The 25,577-nt window shown below is 46.0% G+C and overlaps 1 protein-coding gene across 7 annotated transcripts in view; it reads left to right on the forward strand.

Moving 5' to 3' along the window:
- The window catches only part of PRKG1 (protein kinase cGMP-dependent 1), a 442,922-nt gene extending 418,149 nt beyond the window's left edge, over positions 1-24,773 (forward strand). For all 7 annotated transcript variants that reach the window (XM_065068161.1, XM_065068160.1, XM_065068162.1 and 4 more), the window contains 8 exons: positions 7,207-7,346; positions 10,777-10,866; positions 12,282-12,423; positions 14,287-14,450; positions 15,406-15,528; positions 15,626-15,688; positions 16,681-16,747; positions 20,891-24,773. In XM_065068161.1, coding sequence (XP_064924233.1) covers positions 7,207-7,346; positions 10,777-10,866; positions 12,282-12,423; positions 14,287-14,450; positions 15,406-15,528; positions 15,626-15,688; positions 16,681-16,747; positions 20,891-20,989 — 888 coding nt within the window. In that variant the 3' untranslated portion in view covers positions 20,990-24,773. The remainder of the gene's footprint in view (positions 1-7,206; positions 7,347-10,776; positions 10,867-12,281; positions 12,424-14,286; positions 14,451-15,405; positions 15,529-15,625; positions 15,689-16,680; positions 16,748-20,890) is intronic.
- The last annotated feature ends 804 nt before the right edge of the window (positions 24,774-25,577 follow it).

A 25,577-nucleotide genomic window follows, 5' to 3' on the forward strand; every position in this document is an offset into this window, starting at 1 on the left:
CTCAGCAACAGCTGCTGCTATTTTTGGTGTTTTGAATGCATCTCGCTCGGAAACGGTGCAAAATAAAGGGCCTTGGGCATACCCAACCAGCAAAAGCATTTGCACTTCGGTTCCCGAGCGCTGCGGTTGTCGGTTATTATTTAATGTGATACAGAGATATTCACGTTTTATGGTAGCACACATTTGTGGCTCCATTATATCTGAATAATACACATCAAGGAGAAAAGAAAATTAGCCAAAGCCCTTTGGAAAAGTGTTTTTGTTGTTACAGAGGTATCACCGTGCCCACATGGGGGGTTCAACGGGACATGTGAGCAACAACAAACTTGTCTGCGAGTCGCAGACCTGGGAGTTCAAGAAGAGCTTCTGTCCAGCTCCTCCGAGCTCACCCTTCCTGCGTGTTTGGGATAAAACCACATCTCCAGAGTAAACGGAATATTTTTAACTTGCACAAACTCGGCTCCCTGTGTGTGTTCCCATTGAGCTGGGAGCCCGGCCAGCTCCCTCAAAGATCAGCAGAAAAGGCTCGTGAGCGCTGCGAAAGTTCACATTCAAATACCTCCATTATATCAGCAGGAAGAAATCTGACCATTCCGTCTGTAACATCTGTGTATCTGCCAAAATGAAGGGAGGATAAACTATAAATATAAATTTGCATTCAGCTCTGCTTCCATGCCCCTGGGTCTCTTGCTCGATGGTTGCAGGGATCTGCACAGGGTACCACAGTGACAAATAGTGTCTGTAGCAGCTCCCTGGAGAAAAATACCATAATTGTAGGGCTTCTTGGAAAACCCACGGCCATGCAAGAGCTGTAACCCACAGGTACAACATCTGCAGTAAATAGGAATTCAGAACATTGGGAGAAGTTCTTTGCTGCCTTCTCCTAGAAGAAGATGCAGGAATAGAAGACCAGACATGAATGAGATGGGTGCAGTTATAGTAATTTATCCTCAGGCGAGGTATGGCAAGGTTCAGGGACCACACTAGTCTTGACTGAAAATAAATCCTTCTTTTGTGGATTGTTCTACATGCCGGTAAATATTTATTAAGGTTTACAGATTCTCAAGCTCACCTTGCGTTGTATCAGTTCAGCTCTCACTGGAGTTGCAGGGAAGTTGGTCCCCACTGCAGACTATATATAATTCACATATTTATAGTAAATAGAGACAAAGGAAGGATAAGAAACATTCAGATAGCTCCATTTACTCTTTTTTCCATCAAGGCCTGGATTTTGTCTCATCAATATGCATTTTCCCAGAAAGTATGAAAAAGCAGTAAGGTGTAAAACCATATTTATTTGTACATGAATTATAGCTGTGTTTATAAAGAAAAAAAATCAGGCTTCAAGCTCGCTGTGTGTTTTGGAAGTTGCAGAAGTTTCTACACCATAAAGCAAAGCAACGCTTTTGGAGCAGTTCCAACATGTTAATATAAGCACCGAGAAGCCAGCTGAGGTCTGATGAAACAAGGACTTGGAAAAGCAGAAGAGGTTGGATCTCTTCTCTTTCTCTTCTCCTCTCCATCTCTCCTTTGTTTCTCTTCCTCTTCTCCACTGTGTTTACATCTTGGCCCAATCTTGTCGCGTTCCTTTTCTACTCAGTTCACCATCAACACATCTTCACCCCCTTCATGCTGAACTTTTTAAAGTGTTTCCACTGAAACAGCGTTACTTTCTCAACACTGAGAAGTTCAAGGTAGCCCTGTGAATTCAGCTTATTAGCAACAAAATGATGCCTGTTTCCCTGACGTGTCCTCCTCAAGGGAACTTCTGATTGAGCATATTTTTGGATAGTGACCCATCTGTTTGGGTTCACTTGGGGCCAGTTTTGTCACGGTGACTCAGACTGCCAAGAAACCACATGGTGACGTGGGAGTGGGACATCACGCTGAAGCATAGGCAAAGAGGAGCTGATGAGGTAATGACACCGGATGGACGGGGCTCCCCAAGTGACATGTGACAGCAAGGCACATGGGGAGAAGGCAGCTTTGGGGCTGGCACAGAAGAAAGCTTTCTTGGGCCCCTCTTCCCTCCAGGGCTTCATCCCATGGTATTCTACCAGGCAGAACCCTGAAGAGCCCAAAATCTACTCTCTTGAACTCCACCATTTCATGGTCACTGCAGCCAAGGCTGCCCTTGAGCTTCATGTTCCCCACCAGCCCCTCCTTGTTGGTGAGAACAAGGTCCAGCATAGCATCTCTCCTCATTGGCTCCGCTGTCACTTGGAGAAGAAAGTTGCCATCAACACATTGCAGGAACCTCCTGGGTTGCTTCTGCCCTGCTGTGCTGTCTCTCCAGCAGATACTGGATTGGTTCAAGTCCCCCGGGAGGACCAGGGTTGTGAACGTGAGGCTGCTTCTGTCTATGGAGAGCCTCATCTTCTCGGTCTTTCTGATTGGGCGGCCTGTAGCAGACTGCCACTGTAATGTCACCTGTCCCTGCCCTCCCTTTAATCCATCCCACCACGTCTACATGATGCCAATAAGATCACAGCCCTGCAGGTCTCTGGACATCTCCAGCTCCTCTGGTTTATTCCCCATGCTCGTGCGTTTGAATAGAGACATTTGAGCCCGGGCCCCCGCTGAAGCCGAGGTACTGGCTGCAGAGGCTGGAATTCCTTTCTGCTGCTCTTCAGGTGCTCTCCTGCTGACCTGTGACCCTTCTCCCGGCCCTGGGCATCCATTGCTGACACCGGCATCAAACTGGGAGGAGTGGGATGGATTGAGGTTCTCCTCCCCCAGCAACTCTAGTTTAAAGCCCTCTTCATCAGCTTGGCGAGCCCCTGACCAAAGATGTTCTTCACTTTCTCTCACAGATGGACCCCATCAGCCCCAGCAGACCAGGTTTCTCATGGCCTAAGTAGCCGAACCGCCAGCTGTGGTACCAGTTCTGTCACCATTTGTTGATTTGCCATGTTTGATGGCCCCTTTCAAACCCTTTTGACAGGGGGGATTGATGAACAAGCTACCTGTGCTCCAGAGACACTCACCACCACTTCCAGGGCTCTGTCATCCTCCTTGATACTCCTCAGGTTCCTCCTGGTGCCCCCATGAGACAACAACAGCTGGACAAGTCTTGGTGGCCTCTTGGTGATGTCCCTGATAGGAGCCCCGTCCCTCTTTCCATTCCAAGTCTGCAGAGTGGTGAAGCGGTTCTGCAAGGGCACCTTGGGCTTCAGGGGAAAGTCTCTTCCTCCCACTATCCAACCATCCATCCAACTCCTCCTCAGCCTCCCTGGTGTTCCACAGCCTTCTCACCACTGTGCGAACGTGCCCTGGATTCACCATTTTGGGGATTATTGCAGTAGAAAGGATGGTGCGAGCCTGCTCGCAGTGGAGGTTGGATGTTCAGCTCGCTTTGCATTTTGCGATTAGTCCGTGCAAGTTGGAGACAGAATTGCAGACGTGGACCGTGTGCCAGAGGTCGGTGATGAGATGGACCTAAAATGGAAAGCTGAAATGCACGTACGAAGGTGGAGAGAAAGGGCAGGAGTCTGCTCCGTGCTACCAATTTTATTTCTAATTTTTTCCTGCCACTGGACCTTTTAGCAGATGAACAGCTTTAATATTATTGCTGAACATGGACATTTACAGTGGCCTCGATGTTTGCTCTTATCACTCCATCTCCAAGAGTCATTTTGGAGATTTTTGTGCCCGTGAAAGGGCAATGACTGGGGAAGGTCAGAGTGAGGAGAGGACTGTAAAAAGGAGGAGAAAAGGCACCAGAAATTCTTTTAGCTCACAAAAAAATGGCTGAGAGAGCTGGAGGTCGGTGGTTACCCTGTGTCGATCCCCGGCGGCTCTCGGAGAGAGCGATTAAAACCCAGATTCCGTCAGGTTTCCACCGAATCGATAGTCCCGGGGCCTTTGAAATGTAAGGTGTTGCTTCCAGGTGAGGGAGAGCTGCTCTCGTGGGCTGTGCAGCAAGAACGGCTCCTTTGCAAACTGCCCACCTTGGCCTGCTGCACATTTTTCCCCTTTTTGAAGCATTTAGGAGATTTTTGTGGTGGGTGTCTGTGGGAGGCCGAGCTCCTACCCCTCCTCCTGAACCAAGGGGCAACATCCTTGTGACTTCTGCAGCTCCCTGCACTATTTTTCTCATTATAATTGGAGAATGGGGTGGTCTCAGCAGCCCCTTCCCATCTTCTCAACATTAATCCTTTTTTCTAAAGAAAAACTCTAGGTGACTCCTAGATAAGTTTTTTTTCTACTTTTGAAATTAGATTGAGATTTAACGTGTTTATTCTGTTAACTATCATGAGCTTAATATTATAAATTACTGGGTTTAAGAGTCTTAAAAATGACCTAGAGCTCCCCAGCTTTACATCATAAAAACAGTCCTTGTAGTTCCCCCATTTGGCAGAAACACTGAAGTAAGAGGAGGACTTGGATGTGTTGAAGAAGGAGGAGAAATTTGAAATTTGCACAATTCATTTTCCAGGTGACCAACCAGGTAATCCAAACCATAACATTTAGATTTTGTACCTCAGCGGCTTGTTTTGGTGCATCAGCGCATTTAATGCAAATAGTTTCCCCCCCTGTGCTCTCCAACTCTCACAAATCCCCTGCGGTCTGAAACACAACAGGAGTGGGAATGGAAAATGGATATAAATTCTCCCGTGGCATCAGGTCAAAGCCTTGCATTAGCTAATTGTAGCCGCCTGATTGTTCTATATTTAAACAGTTGTGGCAGTGATAACATCATCAAACCACTGCCTTCTGCTTCCTCATAGTCATTTCCTTTCTTGTGCTTATTTAGAACCTGTGCAAGTATGTCTAGGGAAGCAGGTTCCTTCCCCAGATACTCCATCATGTGCCCAGGCATCCTTGAAGAAAAAACAGGTATTAATAAGAGAAATAGCCTTTTTAATGAAAAGCATAAAAATAAGGTAGTCAGAATGCATGGTATTAAAATGATAAGACTAGAAGGGAACACATCAGGATTTATTCATTATAAAATATTGGAATTTATTCATCTGGGTCCCTAGCAGGTTGTTGCATTTATTTTTAACACTGATGCCTAGTACAGATTAACGGTAGGAAAATAGGAATTTATGTTTCAAGTAAGTTTAGAGCGCTAAATGCCTTTTTTAAAAAAAGAAATGTTTCCTGTCCAAATTGAGCAAGAAACTTTCAGATTTGCTACTGGAGCTACTTTCTTGGTTCTACTCTTCATTATTGTTTGGCTGTGGATGGCTGAGCCTTAAAAAATACAGGCTGAAAGAAATCAAATCTGGTCTGTAATGTAGAATAGGGATTTGCACAGACTTCTGTTTGAAAGTGTGGCAACTAATTGCGCTTGTCCATCGCCAGATGTGGCAGGAGACCACGCGATCTGCTTTGCCATCGGACGCAAGAGGGATAACTTCTCCAGGTCTAAATGTTTAGTCAGAATGAACCTTGATTGATCTTTTTTTGGCGAGCTTTAGTAAATTCTGCTCAGCCCAGATTTTACCTTCGCTCTCCTCCAGTCTTAATTCCCCGTGCATCGCCTCAGTTCTGTCCCTCTCCTCTGAAATAGCCGGCTTTGATTTACATTGGATAACGTCAAATCATTCACTTCAAATGGTTGAACTAGAGTCCATATGCAGTTTATTCAAAATGAAAAAAAAAAAAAAAATTAAAAAAAATAAACCCTGACCCAAAACCAAAAAGATTTTTATCACTTTCAGCCTGCCCTAAATGCAGAATTTCTTTGGGCTTTGAGCTGTGGTCAAACCACAGAGCAAAGGCAGCGCCATGTAGCAGCAATTCAATGAATAACTGAGCAGCTCTGCTGTGGAGATGAGGAAGAATGTTTTTCTGTATTTTCTGGGGATTGTTTAGGTCTTTGTACCCTGTCTCCCTGAAGATTAAATGGCAAAGGCGGGCTTCACGCAAAGCTAATAATTACAAGTCTCAGTGTGAAATGCAGAGCAGCGCATTCTTTGGAAAAAGGAAAAGTTTCATGTGGGCTTGGAAATGCTTGTGGTTGCGGGGCAAGTCAGAAGCCACAAAAGCCTGGGTGGTTTTAAAACAGATACATGCACACATATATACATCTTGAAGAATTTTGGATGAAAACTTTGGCCGCGGACGGGTGGGCTCTTTATGAGGTTTTATTTCTGAATCATTTATGGTGGTGGTGGTGGAAATCTCTTTGCCAGCTGAGAATCAGCCTTTTGGGGTTGATTTCCTTCTGTGATGTGTATCTTTGTGGCCATCCAAGCACCAGTTTGATTCCTGACAAAGATGGGATGCTGAGGACACCCTCCCTTCTTGCATTTTCTCTGCAACCTGGACCATTAGGTGGACAAAGCAAATGCCGAGGAAAAGTGTTCAAGGTTACGGTGTGTGCCATGTCTCACATCAGCCCCAAGAAAAAATACAAATAGATGTTCCATTAAATACATTGTGGTTGCATGGATGTTGTCTCCTAACCTACAAGGCCAGCTGGATTTCTGATGGGGCTTTATGACAGGCAAGAAAACCAAAATAGAAGTCACCAAATGGCACCTCTTGCTATAAAGGGGGGAAGAGCATTTAACTGGTGATATTATTATGAGCAGCTGCCAGGGGAATTCAGCAAACTAAGAGGCCTGGATGTGTGATGAGGTTCCTCTCTCGTTTGGCGGTGACTAAGAGGGGACGGCCAAGATGGGGCGGGTGGCTGCGTTCCATGGCTGGGATGGGGACCGGTCCCTTGGAGCGGGCTGGGGATGCCTCAGGGTTCAGAAGTTACCAGGGTTACTCCGACAAGCAAGCAAACAACTTCATCTCAGGCTAAAAATAGGTTGCTGAGGCTTAAGGTTAAAAGTAAAGATGTGACTGAGCGGTGCTGTTGAAAAGCCAGCTCTGCTCATCCTCTACAAACATCCAAGGACCACGTTTCCCTGCCAGAGCTGGTGCATTTGTTACTAGCGGCAGAAAAAAGCTTTGTGAAAGTTGTACGTTGGCTAGCAACATCTGACCTGAGCGGAACGCCAACGGTTGGGGTTCCCCTAAAGCACGTGGGGATTTTAGAAATGGCTTTTCAGTTTAGCAACAGGCCAAGAAATTTGGAATTCTGGTTCATACCGAAGCAAAGCTGATGACTGGAGAGGTGAGAGGAATTATTTGAAGGTAGGGAGGTGGGATTATCTGAAGGTAGGGTGGTGGCTTTACAGGGTCCCCATGCAGCGAGGGAATGCGCCCTGCTCCTAACTGGTGCCTTTGCTTGCTTTACCCAAGGTACAGTTGAAAAGCGAAGAGTCGAAAACGTTTGCCATGAAGATCCTGAAGAAACGTCACATCGTGGACACGAGGCAGCAGGAGCACATCCGCTCGGAGAAGCAGATCATGCAGAGCGCGCACTCGGACTTCATCGTGAGGTACCGGCCCATGGGGGAGCTCAGCACGGCTGCGCTTGGCCGTTTGTAAAACCTCACAGGGGTAACCCGTCCGCCACTAGAAAAACACTTCAGCTGCAGCTTCCCTGCAAGGGACTGCAGATAACAGTGCAAGGAATAAGGTCTTCTCCAGGCAAACGTGAGATTACTCTGCCCATGAGGGACATCTGCCCAAGCCTAAACTAAACTCAAGTCTGAACTGGTTTGCTTTGTCCCCGTGCCATGCTCATGGGGCTTTGTGGCTCCCCTGGGCCTGGGCAGAGCTGCCAGTGCCGGTGCGTGATGCTCCAGATAGATAAACGCACTGTGACTTGGCATTGCCACTGTTAAAGGTTGATTTTCCTTTTTCTTCTGAAATTTCCTTCCTGCAAAAAGAAACCGAAAGGCAGGGTTTAATCTTTCAACATCATGCGCTGCTCCGTTGTATCCAGAGCTTCTCTTTAGGGTGTATTAGATCCAGCTCAGTGTCCCTTGGCTCATCACAGGCAAATGCACTAGAACCATTTCCCTCCCCTAAACCTAAGCAGATACAGTTCTCCAGTAAATAAAATCAGGTGCTGGGCACTTGGGTTTAACCCTTATGGTGAAGTTTTCTGACCCTTCAAGGACTGTGAGTACATCAACCCCACTCCCAAAAACTGGTCCACAGAGACATAGTAACCCAAGAGCGAAACCAAACCCCTGTGATAAAGCAAAGACAAATCCCCGGCCAGGATGGACACCCCATTTGTCACCAAGGGGGTGTTTCCTTCCTGGGATTCCCTCGGAGCCCGCGGCTTCACCTCTGATTCATGGGTGACAACTGCAGCCCGACACCCTGCCCAGCTGCCATTTCCTTCGCGCCGTCATATTTTCTTCACAAACATGCCCCCGTTACCTAGGCTAGAGCCAAATATACCATGCAGGGGCTATTTCAGCCTATAGATTTATTTACTGCAGCCTGAGCTGTCTCGGGAAGGGGATGTAAAGGGTGAAGTGTGGGGCCATTCAGCTGGAGAGACATTTTGACACCGTATCCAGAAATATCCCTTCCTAAATAAAAAGCCTGATCCTACAAATGTTTCTTAATGGAGCCACTGATATTCATAGTTAATAAATAGTTCTTCATTCCCACTTCTTATTCTTTTAGCAGGCAGGTGAAAAAAGGATGAGTTAGCCAGAGGTCTTTTCCTTCTGCATCATGCAGTAATTCCCATCCTTTACAGTAACAAGCCATCCTTAACTATTTTTAATAAATCCCCCATGGAAATCCTGCATTGCTTTCTAAGTCATAAAGCCCAAACTTTTCTTACTGCATGTGCCGCAGTTAGAAAATATCTGGTTTATCAAACTCTGTGTTCACTTTTACCCCTCGCTTCTCCCTTTGCACATTCACAGGGATTTTAAGTTGTCCTATAGTTTCTATCCTAAAGTTACTCATAACCTGGTTATGGCCTTTCTTGGACCAGCTGGGATGATATTTTTCTGGGTGCTGCAGGCAGAAATCTTATCACTTCAGTAGATTAGTTGTGTTTTGAGATGCCAGGTGGGTTTCAAATGGTCTTGTAGCAAGGACACAACATCAGAACAGGAAAGATGAAATTGCCAAAGAACCTGATAATTTTCTTAACTCATCATGAAACTTCATTAAACATCTTTGAAGAATGTTTGGTTATTAAAATGCATTAAACAAGGCAGAAGAAGCAGAAGAGGCCAAGTACCGCTAAATAAAATGTACTTATAGGTAAACTAAGAGTTTCACAGAACAAAATGCTCTCTGTGTGTTTGGTAAAGGGCCAAACAAGTGTTGAGCCGTGGATGTCTGCCCTGGATCTGCAACTATTTAGATGAATAAGAAAATTAATAAAAAATCAATTCAAATATTGAAATGGAAACACAAAGGTGTTTCCATTACAACTGAGAAATGGTTTTTTTTATGTATGTGATTTTTTTTTCTGCACATTTTAGGCCAAATTTGATGCCCATAAAACTTTCTGGAAAGCCATTTTTCAGCAGGGCTACCTGAACTAGAGAAAGTAATGCCTTCTTTGCCTTCTTTCAGTAGCATTTAAATTACCGAGTAATTTAAAAGAGTTACTCATATATTCGATTCTTGAATATGTAGGTTTTCTGTAAACCTTCATGTAGCTGGAATGTTTATTAAGAAAAAATACATCTTATCCAACTGGCAAGAAAGAGGATTTTTGTAATTAATCCCATGAATTTTAACCGTATGAAATGGTCAGAACATTCGTTCCAACTGTTTTTGAGAAGGGGGTGGTAACTGACGGTTTAAATGTCAGCATAGGTAAGGCAAGATCTAAACCACAGGTTCGTTGTCATCGTGGCTGTGAATGGCACCTTTTAGCTACAGAGTATTTGCCAGGTAGGTCAGCACCGAGCGTGTTATATTAAGAACTGGGTTTATCACTAGCTGGGAAGAGCTGGAATCTGCAAAACCACCTGTTCTAATTTATATTGTGTTGCATCAGCCCTTTAATTTTTAACTCCTGGATATTCCCATGAATGGAGTGATGACACCGTAGCAGAATATCCCTCAACATCCCCTTCTGCTTTGGAATTCACCTTTTTAAATCAGTTTCTAAACAGTGCAGCTGCAAAGAAGCCTTTCCAGTATCCGCATACAATGGGCTTGTTCCTGCCTGGCAACCCAAATATACCCACATGTGTAACGACAAGTACAACAGCAGTTCAATATTAAAATTAAATAAAACAGCTAATCCTGAATTCCCTATTTTTATTTCCATCATTGTATGGTGCCATTTGTTTAATATATCAGATTTTACCACATAATTTAGATGGCATTTGGGAAGGAGGGGGTGGTTTATAAAGCCTTTAGGCAGTTTTTCCTCCACATTCAGTCCCTGGGAAGAAGAGGAGAAGCGCTTATAGATACCTGCATGTCCATGAATTCTCTTTAAGCTCTACCACATCAGTGGGTTTAAGTTCTGAAACTAATCACAAATCAGGCAGTGCTTGTTTGAAATGATCAAAGGGAAGGAAGGCTGCCCATCTGCAGCCGGGCTCATCTGAATAAGATGATATGGATGTCATAAAAAACGATAGGAAAACTTCTCTTTCAAGCACATCTGGAAAGGCAAGTGTCACGTTACGCTGTTAGAAGTGGCAGGTTTTACCTGCAGCACCCAGAGTAGCGGTGACATCTTCTTCTGAGGTCCAGGATAGACTTCACAGCTCAGATGCGCATCTTTTTCTGCTGAAATAATAATATTTCCCACCCAAGAAAAGACATGGAAATAATCTCCTTAAATGTAGCCCTAGCTCTGAAAGATTTCCCTTAGTCTTGTGGTGCTTCCTGGGGTGAAGCCCCCAGTCTGTGAGAAGTGGGAACGATTGGTGCCTTTGCTCATACGGTGAATTTATTTATGAGTTTCTCACTTGCCACCAACAGGCTCTACAGAACGTTCAAGGACAGCAAGTACCTGTACATGCTGATGGAAGCCTGTCTAGGTGGAGAGCTCTGGACAATTCTCAGGGACAGGTGAGTTTTAAGAAACCATTGTCCTACAAAGTGGAATATTTTCTAATACGCCTTCAGATAACCAGAGGTCTTCGATGGGCAAAACGTGGATCTTACCATGCTACGTTTGATTTAAGATCCCGGAAAGGCGAGGAGCTGTTTTTGTTTGACAAAGCAATAACCGAGCCTCTAACAAAATCATAACTGAGAAAGAAGACCAGTCGAGGTTGTATCCAACACATACAAGGCTTGATATAAGTGGAGACTTATCCAGAGCTACTTTATCGTGACCTCTCTGCAAAGATACGGAAGATGGTAGCGATGGTATTCAAGCAATAAATTGCATCTACAACAAGTCTTTGACTGCCCTTTCCCTGCGTCTTCATCTCTAAATAACCAGTAGCATATCTTAATTTTAATCAAAATCTGCCACCCTCAATAGCAACTTCCACCTCTGTCATGGAGGCACTGTGATAAACAATATCTGTTAATATTTCTTAATATTTACAATGCAGTCGGGTATGGTAGCGATGAGTGGGAGGAAATCCATAGTCCTGCATGGGCTTTTAGTCCAGATATCACATATTAAATGAGGGCTGCTCATCCAAGTGGGAAACATGATCATGCAGCAAATCCACACCCTGCACAGAGCACCATGCGGTCAGGACACAGGGGTGCTATGGGAAAATAAAATTGTTAGGAAAGCGTGTAATTACATACCATGCCATCACGCATGAGAAAATGTGGTCCTGGTATTTCCTGCCCCGGGAGGATTTTTGACCTTGCAGCATTCGGTTTTGGGGGTGGGTGGACATGGGACATGGACATAACACACCCACGAGGCAGGAAAAGATGCAGTGAATCGCGTGTAACTATGTAGTAGGCTCAGTATTGGAACATAATTCAATTTGGGAAGAGAAAGAAATGCGTCGGGAAGATCGATTGCAAACCGAAGATTAAACTATTTTTTAATTACTTAGAACAAATTTTTTGTAATTCTTCCTTTTCCTACCATCGTGTCTTTTCCGGACCATTACAACAAGAACCGTAGCAAAGTTAGCAGGTGCTGGGTGACATTTTTTCCCTCGTCATTGTCTGAGCCTCATCATTTCATCTTTAATTCTCTCGGCTTTAAATTGTGGTTCTGCTGCCACCTAGCTTAGACGCACTTCTGAGCTCAGCCAGCTCCCAGTGGGCAGGGGAATGGTTTGCTTCGGAAAACTGGTTCCAAACTGCTGCTAAAATGAGGCAAAGATGCTAACTTCAAAAATGGAAATACAATTAAATTAATATATAAAGGTGCATTCAGCAACAGGCACTTTCCAGGTGTTAGGGTGACTCTACTGAACTGTATAGATACTTTAACAGTAGCGTGAAGTCTGGTAAGGGAGGAGATCTAGTTGCTTTATCCCTTTTTGCTCTCCCATTTTACGCAGAGGTTCGTTTGAGGATTCGACAACCAGATTTTACACAGCGTGCGTGGTTGAAGCGTTTGCCTATTTGCATTCCAAGGGGATCATTTATAGGGACCTCAAGCCAGAAAACCTCATTCTGGATCATCGAGGTTATGCCAAACTGGTGAGTGTCTGCGACGTTTGGTGCGGCCAAAACGGTGGGATGAGATGATGAGATCAGATCAGATCAGATCAGGGCCAGGGTGTTGTCACCCACCGCTGAGACGTTTCCCCAACCGCCCACAGACTGAGGCTCAGGGTACAGCTGAGCTGGGAAACACTAATTCTGCCTTGAAATTCAGATCCGTAGCCCTGAGGTGGAAATGTTTAGACAAGAGCATCAGGAGAAATCCACCCAGATGTTTCGGAGCTATGGAAAGACTAAAAGATAACGTAAAATACCTGTTTTGAAATATTGATTGGAGAGGGGGAAGACTTGCATCTGTGGGCTTTAGATGCAACTGATGGAACAAATTCTGCAGGCTGCTGTTTCTGCATCAGGCCCTTTGTGTGAGCAATAAAAAAGTTTTTGTTCATGGAAATATTAATCATGACCCTGCCATGGCGAGAAATTATTATTATTAATTGCTCTGGACTGCGTTGCTGATCTGTGCAAGCTCCTCTGGGACAACTGGGTAGGCCTCTGCCTAAAACTGCTCTTCCCACTAAGTCATGGCCCTTCTCAGTGCTGTCCCCCTACAAGATCCAGCTCCTCAAACCAGGACGGCAGCACATGCAAAGACTTTCATCCCCCAAATTAGGGAGCTCCTGATGGGTTTCACTCTGTTGCGTTATTCACATGACTTTTTTTGCCTCAAAAATCAGCACAGCGGTGCCCTGCGTGTAACATGTACCCCGAACGGCCGCGTGAGACCCTGGAGAGGGGGAGAAGGAAAGCGAGACTTGTCTTGGTGGGAGCACTGGAGGGTGTGGGCGCTTGGGAAGCCATCAGTGAAGGGTGGGACAATGTGCCCCTAAAAAGAGCTGCTGTCCTCTCTGTGAGAGTCCCGGGGGGGCAAAGTATCTGCCCCCCACTTGGGGACCTTTCCCCAAGGGAAGGGAAACTTGGGGTCAGCATCAGGAGCCAGGAGGACTAAGTTGGACCATCACCATCATGACCTGGTGGCAGCCACAGTGTGTCACATAATGAATGACGGGACAGAGTTGTCCTCTATAGCTTTTTGCTGAGGCCAAGGAGTCCAACAAGGTGCCCGATGATAAAGGACGATTAGGTGCAGGTCTGTTCTCCTTACCCCAGGAGGATCCAGACCTGCGTCTCTGCTGGTCCCGTCACCAGCTCCATGTACATGATAGCACAAGAAGTGTCCCACATCCCTCTGGAACTGTCACCATGTGGGACATTTTGCTCCTGAGCAGCACAAGGTGTAGGAGCATCTCCCAGCCATGAAGGGACAGCAGAGTGCTGCAGGCCACAGCTCTGGGCTCGAGCTGAAAATACGTGCACTCTGCTTCATTTCCCAGAATAATCTGATTTTCCATGCTCACTGGTGCCATAGCGGCACACTGAGGTTTGGGACCCCACCAAGGATGTTCCATCAGCCTCAAGCAAATTGGGAGGATGCTTGTTATACTGCATGGCTCTTTATACTGGGAGAGGAATCTGAACCTTTTCAGTAGGTGCCAAAATGGTCAGTATTTAGTTTCTTGCTGGGAGTTAAAAAAAAAAAGGCAAAATAAGTCAACCTGAGCTGTGAATGATGCAAAGTTACATCTGCCAGGAAACCCTCAGCGCTGGCATTTGTTCTTATTCCCTCACAACAATCTTCCTTTCATATCTCGAAGGATAAACGGGCGAAAAAGTCACTGTGGTTGCCTGGTTCTGGAACAACCCGCAGTGCTTTAGCGAGGAGAATATTCCCACGAGGAGACGTTCCTTTCTGCTTTGCTTCACTTCAAGAGGAGCGGGGCGCACAGCTGACATTCCTCTGGTGCTCTGCCCTGATGCTGCTTCTGCTCCTTTCCGCAGGTCGACTTTGGCTTTGCAAAGAAAATAGGATTTGGAAAGAAAACATGGACTTTTTGTGGCACCCCGGAGTACGTAGCCCCCGAGATCATCCTGAACAAAGGTCACGACATTTCAGCAGACTACTGGTCACTGGGAATCTTAATGTATGAGCTCCTGACTGGCAGGTATGGGCATCGGGGCCGGCGCCGCTGCGGAACAGAGAGCTGAATCTTTCTGCCGTTGTCACCCTGATTAGGCCAGGGACAGGTTCAGAGCCAGCGCAGCACTGCGCCGCTCAACCTCAGCGTTAGCTTTTCCACTTTAAATCACAGCTTCCTCTCAAAGGGCAGGACGTGAGCAGGCTTTTGAGGAAGCACTGTGAAATGACACCCTAAAAACTCAGTTTTGGCCCTGAACTGTTACCCAGAGTGAGCTGAACATGGTGGGGAAAGGGTTTGCAGTTCAAGCAGGGGGTGCGGTGATGCGCGGCCGCACGTCTGACAAGGAGGGAGACTGAGACCATGGGAACTTGAGTCCTATATCCCTAGGTATCCTATATCCCTAAATATCCCATATCCCTTCCCCTCTTTAGTTTTTTATGTACGTATCACTGCTCGCGTTGGCAGCAGCAGCTTCCTTGTACTCCTCACCTCATCATGCATCGCTCACTCCCAGGATACAGGAGCTAGAAAAGAATCCATCGCCTCAACCTCCTTGTCCTTTGGGGCTGGACCCAGGCCCCTGTTCTGTTAAACCAATGGAAACCTAATTAATCCGCACCGAAACCACATCACAACCTCAAACAGAATGAGCCAGTGAGCTTTGCTCACCCCTTTGTTCCTCAGGCCTGGGATGTCTCCGGGGATGGTTCATCCACCACCTCTCTGGCCAACCTGGGCCAGGCTCTCACCACCCTCAGGGACAACAATTTCTTCCTCATGTCCAGCCTGAATCTCCCTCCTTTAGTTTAAAACCATCACCCCTTGTCCTATCGCAACAGGCCCTGCTATAAGGTCTGTTACCTTCCTTTTCTCATTTCAGCAGGGTGCTATGTGTTGCTTTGGGTCATTTGGGTTTTTTTGAGTAATTTTCTGTCGTTTTGAAGACAAGCTTTTAATCTTTTTCCTCTCCCCTCTGAAGTCCCCCTTTCTCAGGCCCAGACCCCATGAAGACCTATAACATCATATTAAGGGGAATAGACATGATTGAATTTCCAAAGAAGATTGCCAAAAATGCTGCTAATTTAATTAAAAAACTATGCAGGTAAGCGCATGAAATATTATCACTTTGATCTTATTTGCAAATAAATTAATTGTTCAGAAGAATTAAGAAAGTAACTGGTGCATTATTTGTTTTATAGGGACAATCCATCAGAAAGATTAGGCAACTTGAAAAACGGAGTGAAGGACATCCAAAAGCACAAGTAAGTGTCTTTTCCACCATCCATCAGAACCCAGAATCCCACAGAACCATGCATTTCAAACACTTCCATTTTCAGCAGGAAACGCTCTTCTTAAACTCCTTTGACCTTTCCCTTGTAGTGTGCTTTAGACTCTAATTGAATTTCCATCAGGCTGGTTTTCCCTGGTGTTTTGGTGTAGATGCCAGCCTTGCCTGTGAGCAAAACGCATTGCATGTTGACCATTACACTTCAACGACTCTAATGCAGAAGAGCATTTGGAAGGAATCCAACTCAGCCACTGTCTGCTTGGATGTTTTTTTGTTTGAGGAATCCCTTTCTGAGGTTTTCCTTGATTTCTCTTCCCCACCCCTGCTCAACTCGCTTCCTGTGATGTTAATTCATCATCCCTTTGGGGCTGACAGGAGAGAGTTGTTAAGTGATGTCTCGTAAGTTTTCACAATGCTGGAGGGGAATAAGAACAAGTTAGAGACCCATTGCAGAAACAGGTTCTCTCATCCATCCATGCTGGTCCTTCTCCCATCCCCAGAGCAACAGACATGGACGTTTTGGGGTGGACAGACTGAAACTCCGGGCTCCTCCACTCATCTAAGCTGCTGTAGCTCAAGCAAACCCGAGGTGCCCCAACCAGGAGAAGAATCTCCCATCCCTGTGCATCGCTTTAGCTCCCTATCTTACATGAAAAAAGGACATTAAGGGTCTCATATGGGAGGGATTGACCCTATAAGAAGGAAAGAGCCAGGACATCTGCAGTGAGGAGCAGTTTTCTTCTGGGCATTTGTACTTGCCGTGGTATCACCACTGGGTTGCTACGCGCATTTCATTTTCAGTCCCCCAAAGAAATGCATAAAGATGACAGGAAAAATTATTAAGGCTAATTGGACAATTTGACTGCGGGAGATGAGACCCACTGTTTAAGCAATTTACATTTCATTTTGTGCTACAGAGAGATTTTTACTGTACGTCTAAGTGTTTCTTTATTCCCTCCCTTCTAGATGGTTTGAAGGCTTTAACTGGGAAGGGTTACGAAAAGGGACGCTGACACCTCCTATAATACCAAGTGTAAGTTTTCCCACTTTTTTTCTCCTTCCAAACCAATAAGTTTCTTTTATGTGAATGTTGTGAGCGTCGGGCACTAACACGCTGTAGATGGGTGGTGACACCATGTGCTTTATTTCTTCTGGAGATGCTTGAAGAAGTCTCGTTAGAGATGTTTCCAGCTGTGTGTGGGCAGTCTCCTCCTGGAGAAGGCGGTTTGGGGAGGGCATGCCTGCGCTGAAACACCTTCTGCAGCAGGAGATCAGGGCAGGATTGCTCACAACTGCGCATTTTTCTCATCCTCACCTGCTCCACTTGTTTCTTCATCTGCTTTTTCCCATTTTGGTGAAGAGCTGCTTTCACCTCTTCTCTCAGATGTGTCCTCTTCATTTCTCCTTTATTCTTATTTCTTTCGGCGAGGCCAGTGGGATTTGTATGCTGTCTCCCTTTTCTTTTGCATTAACCTTTCCTTCTGTCTTCTCTTTTGTGCTTTTCACCCTTTTTCTCCTGCATCCATGTCCTACATGAAAACCCCCATTACTGCCTAGTTTATGTTTAAACAGACGCGGAGGGACAGCTCGACTCATTTTCCTTTGCAGCAAAGCCCTTCCTTTGATGTCTTTGTGAGCTCTTTGCCCACAAAGCCCGCCGCTAAGGGAAACCAAACAGGATTAGCTGATAGAAATTACCTTGGCCCCTTCTGTTCTGCAGCCTCCCCTCCTTGTTTCAACTTAATCCCTTTCTCTCCGTGCCTCTCCCGCGGGATCAGCGAGAGAATGACATTAGCAATCGTATTTAATTGCGCCCCGGCGCTCCGTCCGCCCGTGGTCCTGCAGCTCCTGCAGCAGCGGGCGCAGCTCCGGGGGTAAATCTGCCAGCCCAAAGTTGGTTGAGCAGCTATGAAAGAGCAAGAGGGTTTTGCATCCCCCCTCTTTTGGCCAATGGGCAGTCAGTGGGAGAAAGCTGGACTTTGCAAATATCTGCCTCAAGCAGAATGCCTGAAGAACATCCAAACGTTTTATGAATCAAAACTCTGTTTTTTTTCTGTTAAACCTCTTTTTAATGACCCTTAATTTGTCAGCAGTACTGTTCACCACTTTTCAAGTCAGACAATAAAGTCGAGTTTGCTCCTTCACACGCGGTTTCAGTTCCTGGTTTACCTGTGCAGGATGTCAGTGTAGCCTGAAAACGCCCCAATATGTTGCTCTAATTGTTTTGGGGTGGATTTTTAGTTTAGTAAGAACATTTCTAGTAGTGTTTTTACCCAAGCTCTGTGTGAACCCTGCATGTCTAACCAGCAGCAGTGACTTCAGCGCTATCTGCTCTCTATGGGCATGAATTGCTCCCTGATGTCCCCAAGCTGGGATGTTGCTCCACCACCAGAAATGGTCTCGGCTCCTTTGGCATTGCCGCTCTCCAGCCTGTTCAGCAGAAAATCCCATTTTCTTTGTGCTTTTTTTCAGTTAGGAGGAAAGGCTTGTGTGAGCACCTAATTCTCTTCTTTGTCATTACCTTCTGGCATCACCAAGGCTGTGTGTTTGGGTCTGGAGAGGTCCCACCAGGCAACATGCTCCTAGGACAGTGATCTGCTGTCCCCTGTTTGACCAGCACATCACCAGCAAGGCTGTCCAAAGTAGACAGGAGCATCTTTCCCTCTTCAGAGGAATCCTTCTTCCAGGACAACTCAGTGCTGACAGCCGTATACTGCCCTAATCCCACTTCAACACAGCTCATTCTTTCCTAAAGCTCTTAGGACTAATATCTTCTCCAAACATACCCTTGAGATCCTCTCTAAAAGCTGCCTGCGTTAATTAGTGAACCTGGTCCACCCCAAAGCTCTCTGTCCCGCTCAGCCGACTCCTCCACAACCAGCTCAGCTGCTTGGGGAAAAATCCCAACTGCCAGTAAGGGCCGCATCTGAAAAGTGACCTAAAATCCATAGCTCTGGGAGAAGAAATAGGGGTTTTCTTCAACCAGTACACCTCTCCCTGTTAGCTGGACAGGAGCCAGCAGAGCTGGATGTACAGACTAGCTGTTTTCTTAAGAAAAAAGCTCTTAAAGCCTCAGCAGCACTTACGTGGTACTACCGGGGCAGCAATGGAAAGCTGCTCCTTAGCTCTTATTGCACAGGATTTTAGGAGATCTCAGTTTACAGCCTGTTCCTAGGACATTGCTTCAGGGAGCAGCTGAGCCTCGATAGCACCGCTTAAATCTGTGATGGTAGCTGGCCTGAAAAGCATTCTCCTGCTCCTTGACTATTCCAAAGACGTGCTGTTTTGCACCATGGCCTTTGAGAAAGACGTGCAGATCTCTGCACCGTAATTCTTCTCAAGCCCTGATGTTGGGAAGCAGTGAGATGGCTGATACTGATGTCCATCCTTCTTGGGTGGATGGGAGGTAAGTCTAGAGTGACCCTTCTTGGCTGGGGAGGACATGGAGGAGGACGTTTGTTCCCACGTCTCTGAGGGTGAAGGACTGCAGCCCATGTAGGCTCTACACCTCAGAGCTGTGGGGAATCGCCCACAACAGCGTTAGCGTCACATGAAGTTAATTAGGAGAGGAACAACTAAGCCAGCCTCTCCTCCCCTAATCATCGATCTTCTAAGAAAAAGAGAACCTTCTACATTTGAGGTGTTCAATATACTCAGCCTTTTTCTTTTTTGTCAGATGAACACTAAAGGCAATCCATTTCCCAAAGCTGAACTAATTGCCCGTAGAGTTTCATCTAACTAGAGCTGAAAAAACTGTGGTGGGTGGACATCTGCAGGGGAGCCCTGGGGAGCTCCAGATATGCTTTCACCCAGTGCGGTCCACTGTCCATGGCTGCTGAGAGCATTTCACAAGAAGCTCCAGCTCCTGCACGTCCCCCGGGAACGGCCAAACCAACTGCATCTCTTATACCTTGGTAGCTGGTGTCTTGTACGTACATCCCCAAGACATGGGGAGCCCACATGGGGTGGGATGAGAGAACCAGAGGAGCGTGGTCCAGCCCAGGGCCAGCGTGGAGCACCCCAAGGCTGAAGGCTCTCCAACTCAACAGTGCCAGCACGGTGTTCGCTACACAGGGATGCATCTCATCGCTCTGTTGTGCCTCGACTAAGCTATTTTTATCAGAAGAGTTGGGTATTCAAGCAGCTTAATTTTCCCTGAGATGTTTTCAGTAGCAGGGAATGCTGATGCAGCTGGGCAGCAAATGAAATTTAGAGCCGCGGTTGGAGCTCCTGTTGATCAAATAGTCTTTTCCCAAGGCTTAGAGCAGCATCCAGCATCACGTATGTCTCCTGGACCACAGGCTGGGCTTTGTGCTCAAAAATATGGCAAGTGCGGTCCCCTCCAGCCTGTGCTGGCTACTTGGGGTATGGCTAAAAGTACTGGTGTTCTCTAGGAAGACACTGATGATTTTGACCTGGAGGAGCTGCTGGTCTATTTTAGTGTTGTCTCATGGTTTTAAATTGCAAGGGTCTCACTGTAAGGAAGTTTCAGTCATTGTTGTAAGGCCAAAAAAATTAGAAGTGATATAGTTAGAGCAGGTTTTAAATGAATTATTTCCAAAAAAGAAGCGTTCTTGGCCTTCACCCTAGGAAGGCGGGTTTCTCTGGTAGGATCTGTAGACTGAGCAATGCTTGTTGGGAAACTCAAAGACAGCCAGGACCCAGCTTGTCGCCTCCAATTCAGGATCCTGGAGCCATAAATTGGAAATCCTGGGATTTGGGGAGGCCCAAGGCTTTTCTGCCAACCTTGTACCAATGTACTAGAAAGCCCCAAAGGATCATTACAGTTGGGGGGGGCGGGGAAGTTGTCAAATGCAGAACTTTTCTTGCTTGTTGCATTTAGAGATGAAGGATCTTGAATGATGTTGTGAGATGAAGAGGAAACATCTGCAGAGGTCAAATGCCATGACCGTCCCTTTGATAGGACAAAAGGAAACGGCCTCAGGTTGCACCAGGGGAGGTTGTGGTTGGATCTTGGGAACAATTTCTTCCTGGAAGGGGCTGTTGGGCATTGGAACAGGGAAACGTGGAGTCACCATCCCTGGAGAGGTTGAATAGATGCGGAGATGATGTTCTCAGGGACATGGGACAGTGCCAGGAGGTTGGACTCAATGGTTTTGAAGGTCTTTTCCAACCCAACTCATTCTGTGATTCTTGTCACTCCCTTCTTTCCCAGGTGGCATCTCCAACAGACACAAGCAATTTCGACAGCTTCCCGGAGGACAGTGACGAACCACCCCCTGACGACAACTCAGGATGGGACATAGATTTTTAACGTTCTTTCTCTTACCTGCTTCTGCCTTGCTGAAGACAGCTTTCCTGGGACACGGCTGCCAGCGAAACCGAAAGAACTGGGGAGGATCAGTGCTCGGGGTCACCATGATGCCTTGATTGATGCTGCTACAGTAACTACAGTGGCATTAGGACTTATTGCTTAGATGACAATAGTGCTCTCTTCATGTTTTATGTTCGAACTTAAAGTTGACATGGTGGTCCTGACACAAAGCCTTTCACCAGTACAGAAATCTGTTTTCTATCACTGCGACGATTTTGCTACGCTCTTAATTAGAACAGTCGAGAGATACGTAGTGTAAGACGCACTTAATTCTAGCTGCGAGGTACTGGCTTTATCGGTAGGATCAATAGTAATTTATTAAGTGCTGTAGCTAAATATGGGTTTGGGCTACTCCCACCCTCCAAACTTGGTAGGTTCTTCTACTGTGGGCCAGTCTAGGAGCAGAGGAGGACCACAGCGGTACTGGTCAACGAGTTCACGTCAAAGCAGTGGTAAAATTTGTCCTTTTTCTTTCCGAGCAGTATTCTTGACAAGACTGAATGTTTCCTCTTTCTTTTTGAGAAATATTGGGGTTTTTAGCCTGGGAAAAACAAAAGCACAACTGCTCTAGATCCTGTTTAAGGCAGATATGGGTCGCTTCTCTTATACGGCTGAGAACATACTGTAACACCACATTTGGGTTTTTTTTCCTTTCCCTTGGTAAAAATACATAACTGCATGATAAAAAAATAAAAACATAAAATTAATCCATTTTACATATAAAATAGCGCTTAAATAATGGTCCTGTAAAAAAGTGACAGCAGCCCAGTCTTACTGATTGTTTATTAAGCATAAAACTAAGCTTAATTTTTACCTTTTTAGAACCCAAAGGGAAAACATAAGACCCGTAATGTACTTTATAGGTGCTATGTACATCCTTCATCTGTGAATATAAATTAAGTCAACCACCATTTCAGAAGTATGTAGCAAGAGGCATCGTTCTCCACGCCGCTCTTAGGTGATTTTATGTCTCCGTGTCTGCATCTCTTCCATGTTTAGTACTAAGTTTATTCAAACTGAAGGTGGTACTGGGCCAGTTTGCTGCCTCTGTTTGTAATATTGCCCATAAAAACGTGGTTTTAATGCCTCACCAAGCTAAGGAGCTCCACGGGAAGGTCAGTGGAGTTAAGTGGAAAATGGGATGTGTTTGTGCGAGGTCTGCATGTCCCCGGAGTAACAGGTCCCCACAGGGGTGGCCAGAGCTTGTATGGAAAAACAACCAGCTGCTTTACCTTTGCATGAGCACAGTCTCTTCTGATTTATAGGACGTAACAGAGGAATCCTGGCCTGGGTGCCTGTTGCGTGTAGTCTGGACTAAAGGTTTAGCCCATTGTACCAAGAAACATCAGCTTTCGGTCTCTATAACAGACCCTGCCCCCCCAAAATTAGCAGGTGCTGCCCCGTTTCATCTCGGAGCTGCCCGCATGCTGCAAGTCAAAACATGAACTTTTGCTCCAAATTGATGTGACTTTTGCCTACGTAGTACATGGAAAATGTTATGTTTTAACAGCACAAAATTATTTCCCTGATGCTACATCCCAACTCTTTCCCATGTTCAAATGAAAGCGACTTAACAGAGCATGTTAGAAAGAGATTTCTCCCGTTCTCTGACAGCGCCGGCTGTTTGCCAGCAAACCGAAGAGCTCGGTCATCGCGACCCCTTCGGAACCCGCCTGTGTCACTCAATGTGCTCCCTGGTTTTCCCAAGGGTGAGGTGACACCGTCGGCGCGATAACCCCCAAGTTATTTCTGCCGTTCATTAATCATTAAAACTTGTTTGCCTTGAAAACCGGAGGGAAAAGGCAGTTACAGGGTCTGCTGAGAATTGCTCATCGAGGGCAGATACGCGCTGGCTTTTCAGCCGTTCCCCGGGGACACCGAAAGCCGATGCTGAAATAATCACTAGGTGTCTTAGCCTAAAAGCCGAATTCTTTCCTCAAATCCCCCTGGTTTTTCACTCAATGGATGCAGCCACGTTGGAGGAGAAAACTTGTTGCATTTGTAGAAGGACGTAGAGAGGAGTTTGTTGTGCAGTGATGCTGTTCAGGAGCTGGGACAGAGTTGCCAGCTGCGGGGAGCAAGGAGCATCACAGCAATTTCGGGGGCGACCCGGGGAAGGTTTTAAACCAGACTGATGAGTTATTGTCCCTTTTTCCTTGTGCCACACACAGTAATTGATACCTACAGCGTGCGGCATGCACACCTAAGTGTGTTTTGTTATCAAACACCTCCCTTGTCTTCCATCACCTTTCCCAAGCGTACTTTAAATAACATACTTAGCATATGTATATGATAAACACCTTCATTTATAAGTAATATATTTGAGTTGCATTATATATATATATATATTCACAAGAACGGATTGCCTCTGTGTTTCCACGTGCTGTCCTTTCTTCTTTGTCTCCTTTTATACACGGGACGAGGGCGTAAATACGTGATGGGAAATCGGCTCCTGTATTTAAAACAAGCGTATTAAGGTTGGTGTCGTTAAGACACGGCCAGTTCGTAGCTTCTCACAGTGCTGCGTTATCCATAGCAAACTCTTATTTAACAACAGGACCACGAGCGAGTATTTATGTAAATAGGTATTTTCGTGTTGATATTTTGTGGTACACATATATCTTCTTTCTTTTTAGAGTTCCATGGCATTATTCCTTCATTTTCTTCTTTGTAATGTAATGTTTTTAGCTCAAGGTAGACTTGAATTAATGTCATAATTGTCAGTATTATTAAACTTTATGTCAACTGTACCGTTAACTCATCTGTCCCATAGTTCTAGAACATGACTGGCTATCTGGCATTGTTGCAAGTGCCTTAAATCCATGGCATCCTATAAAAAAGAAATTACAAATTTGGTGTTATGCTGCATGACAAAGACAAACACACCTCAAAATGTCGTCCTTTCTTAGCTTGCTGCGTTTTACAGTTCTTTCTGCTACCGATTTCTAAGCCTTTATTATATAATATTGATGAATTACAGAAATGATGACGTCGTTCTCTTATTTCTGTTCAATGTACCAGAGCTGTGTATCCGTTAATGCGATACAGAGTCATTTCTGTGAAATGTATAAATGTTCTGTGCGGGTCAAATTAATCTATGACATCCTATCAGTGCGTAGACAGGTATTCCTGTTTTGCTAAGCTGTGCAGGTCCAGCCCATCGTGCCGTCCAGCGCCAACCTCCTGTCTTACACAAACCCCCCTAGAAACCTCCCACCTGGGGAACACAAAAAGCAATGAGCAACTCAGTGTGGAACCCAACCTGCAGGTTTTTTGACCCAAAAGCCCGAGGCGAAGACGCAGCTCGTTTGCACCACTCAACAAAACGGGATCCGGGCTTTTCCCCCGACTCCTTCGCGATGCAGCTCCCGTAAAGCAGCCGTGACGCTGAGACTCGGGCGGGTTTAGGGCTTAAATAGGGGAAGTTTTCATTTGGAGTTGCCTCTCGCCCCGGGTCCCAGTTTACGCTGGTTTTACACTAGCCCTTTGTTTTATATTCTTATTTTCTCCAGTTTTCTTCTTACATGAAAGAGGTTTTGTTTGTCGGACAAATGTTGGTCATCCACCGGCTGCCGGCCGGTTGCACTCTTTTGATGTACATTTAACAACTTTTTTTCATCGACTTCAACCGCTTTTGTTTTGCTCTGTATTTTCCCTGCAGCTGTAATTGCCGAGTGCCTGTTGTATACTTTATAGAGTTGAAATAAAAATAATTACTTTTGAACGGCGCGTCGACGTCTTTCTTCCACGGCTTAAGCCGGGTTTGGGAGATTTCTGCCGTAGCAATGAAATAGGGTGTTTTATTCTCGTTCACGCACTAAGAGATAACCAAACAGAATGTGTGATGCTTATAGATCAGTACCGGGGTTGAGGCTCGTGTCTTCATCCAGATTTTCTGCAGGATGCAAGTGGCCACAGTTATTGCAGTTTAGTGCTTATTTGAGCCCCAGCATCACCCCGTGTGTCATCACTGTCCCTTAGATGCCAAGAGCTGGTGACACGGAGGCACGTGGTAGCACAGCCGTGGGGTGTCACATCCTGTGTGGTTCGGGATGTTGAGGCTCTGCCCATCCGGATAGATTTAAATCCATCCCTGGGAAACCCCTCGGCCGCTGTGTGACACAACTGTCCTTAAATCTCAGCGTGGTCAGGGTTAAGGGTGAACTTCAGAGGCATAAAAACTGGGGAAAGGAGCAAGAAAACATCCTCCCAGGAGGGAAATAAATCTGATAACTGCCTACGCAGGACCCGGGAAACATCACAAAATGATTCTGCAGGATGCAGCAATCACAGCTACAAGTTACTCAGACAATAAAAAGCCGGGAATGACGTGGCCCTCACCTGAAACTGCCGGGGGGGTGCAGAGATTTCGGGACAAGGTGCGGCCTCGTTCCTGCGGACTAAAAATAGCCGAGCCCCAATTCATCTGCTGGGGATGAACCGGCGGGCGCTGAGTCAGCAGCTCCGCTCCCCCAGCACCTGCGGGACCCGCTGCCGAAACCGCCCCGGAAAATCATTAACCGGCCCG

This window comes from Columba livia, chromosome 6 (genome assembly GCF_036013475.1).
Source record: "Columba livia isolate bColLiv1 breed racing homer chromosome 6, bColLiv1.pat.W.v2, whole genome shotgun sequence".
Taxonomy (NCBI): Eukaryota; Metazoa; Chordata; class Aves; order Columbiformes; family Columbidae; genus Columba; species Columba livia.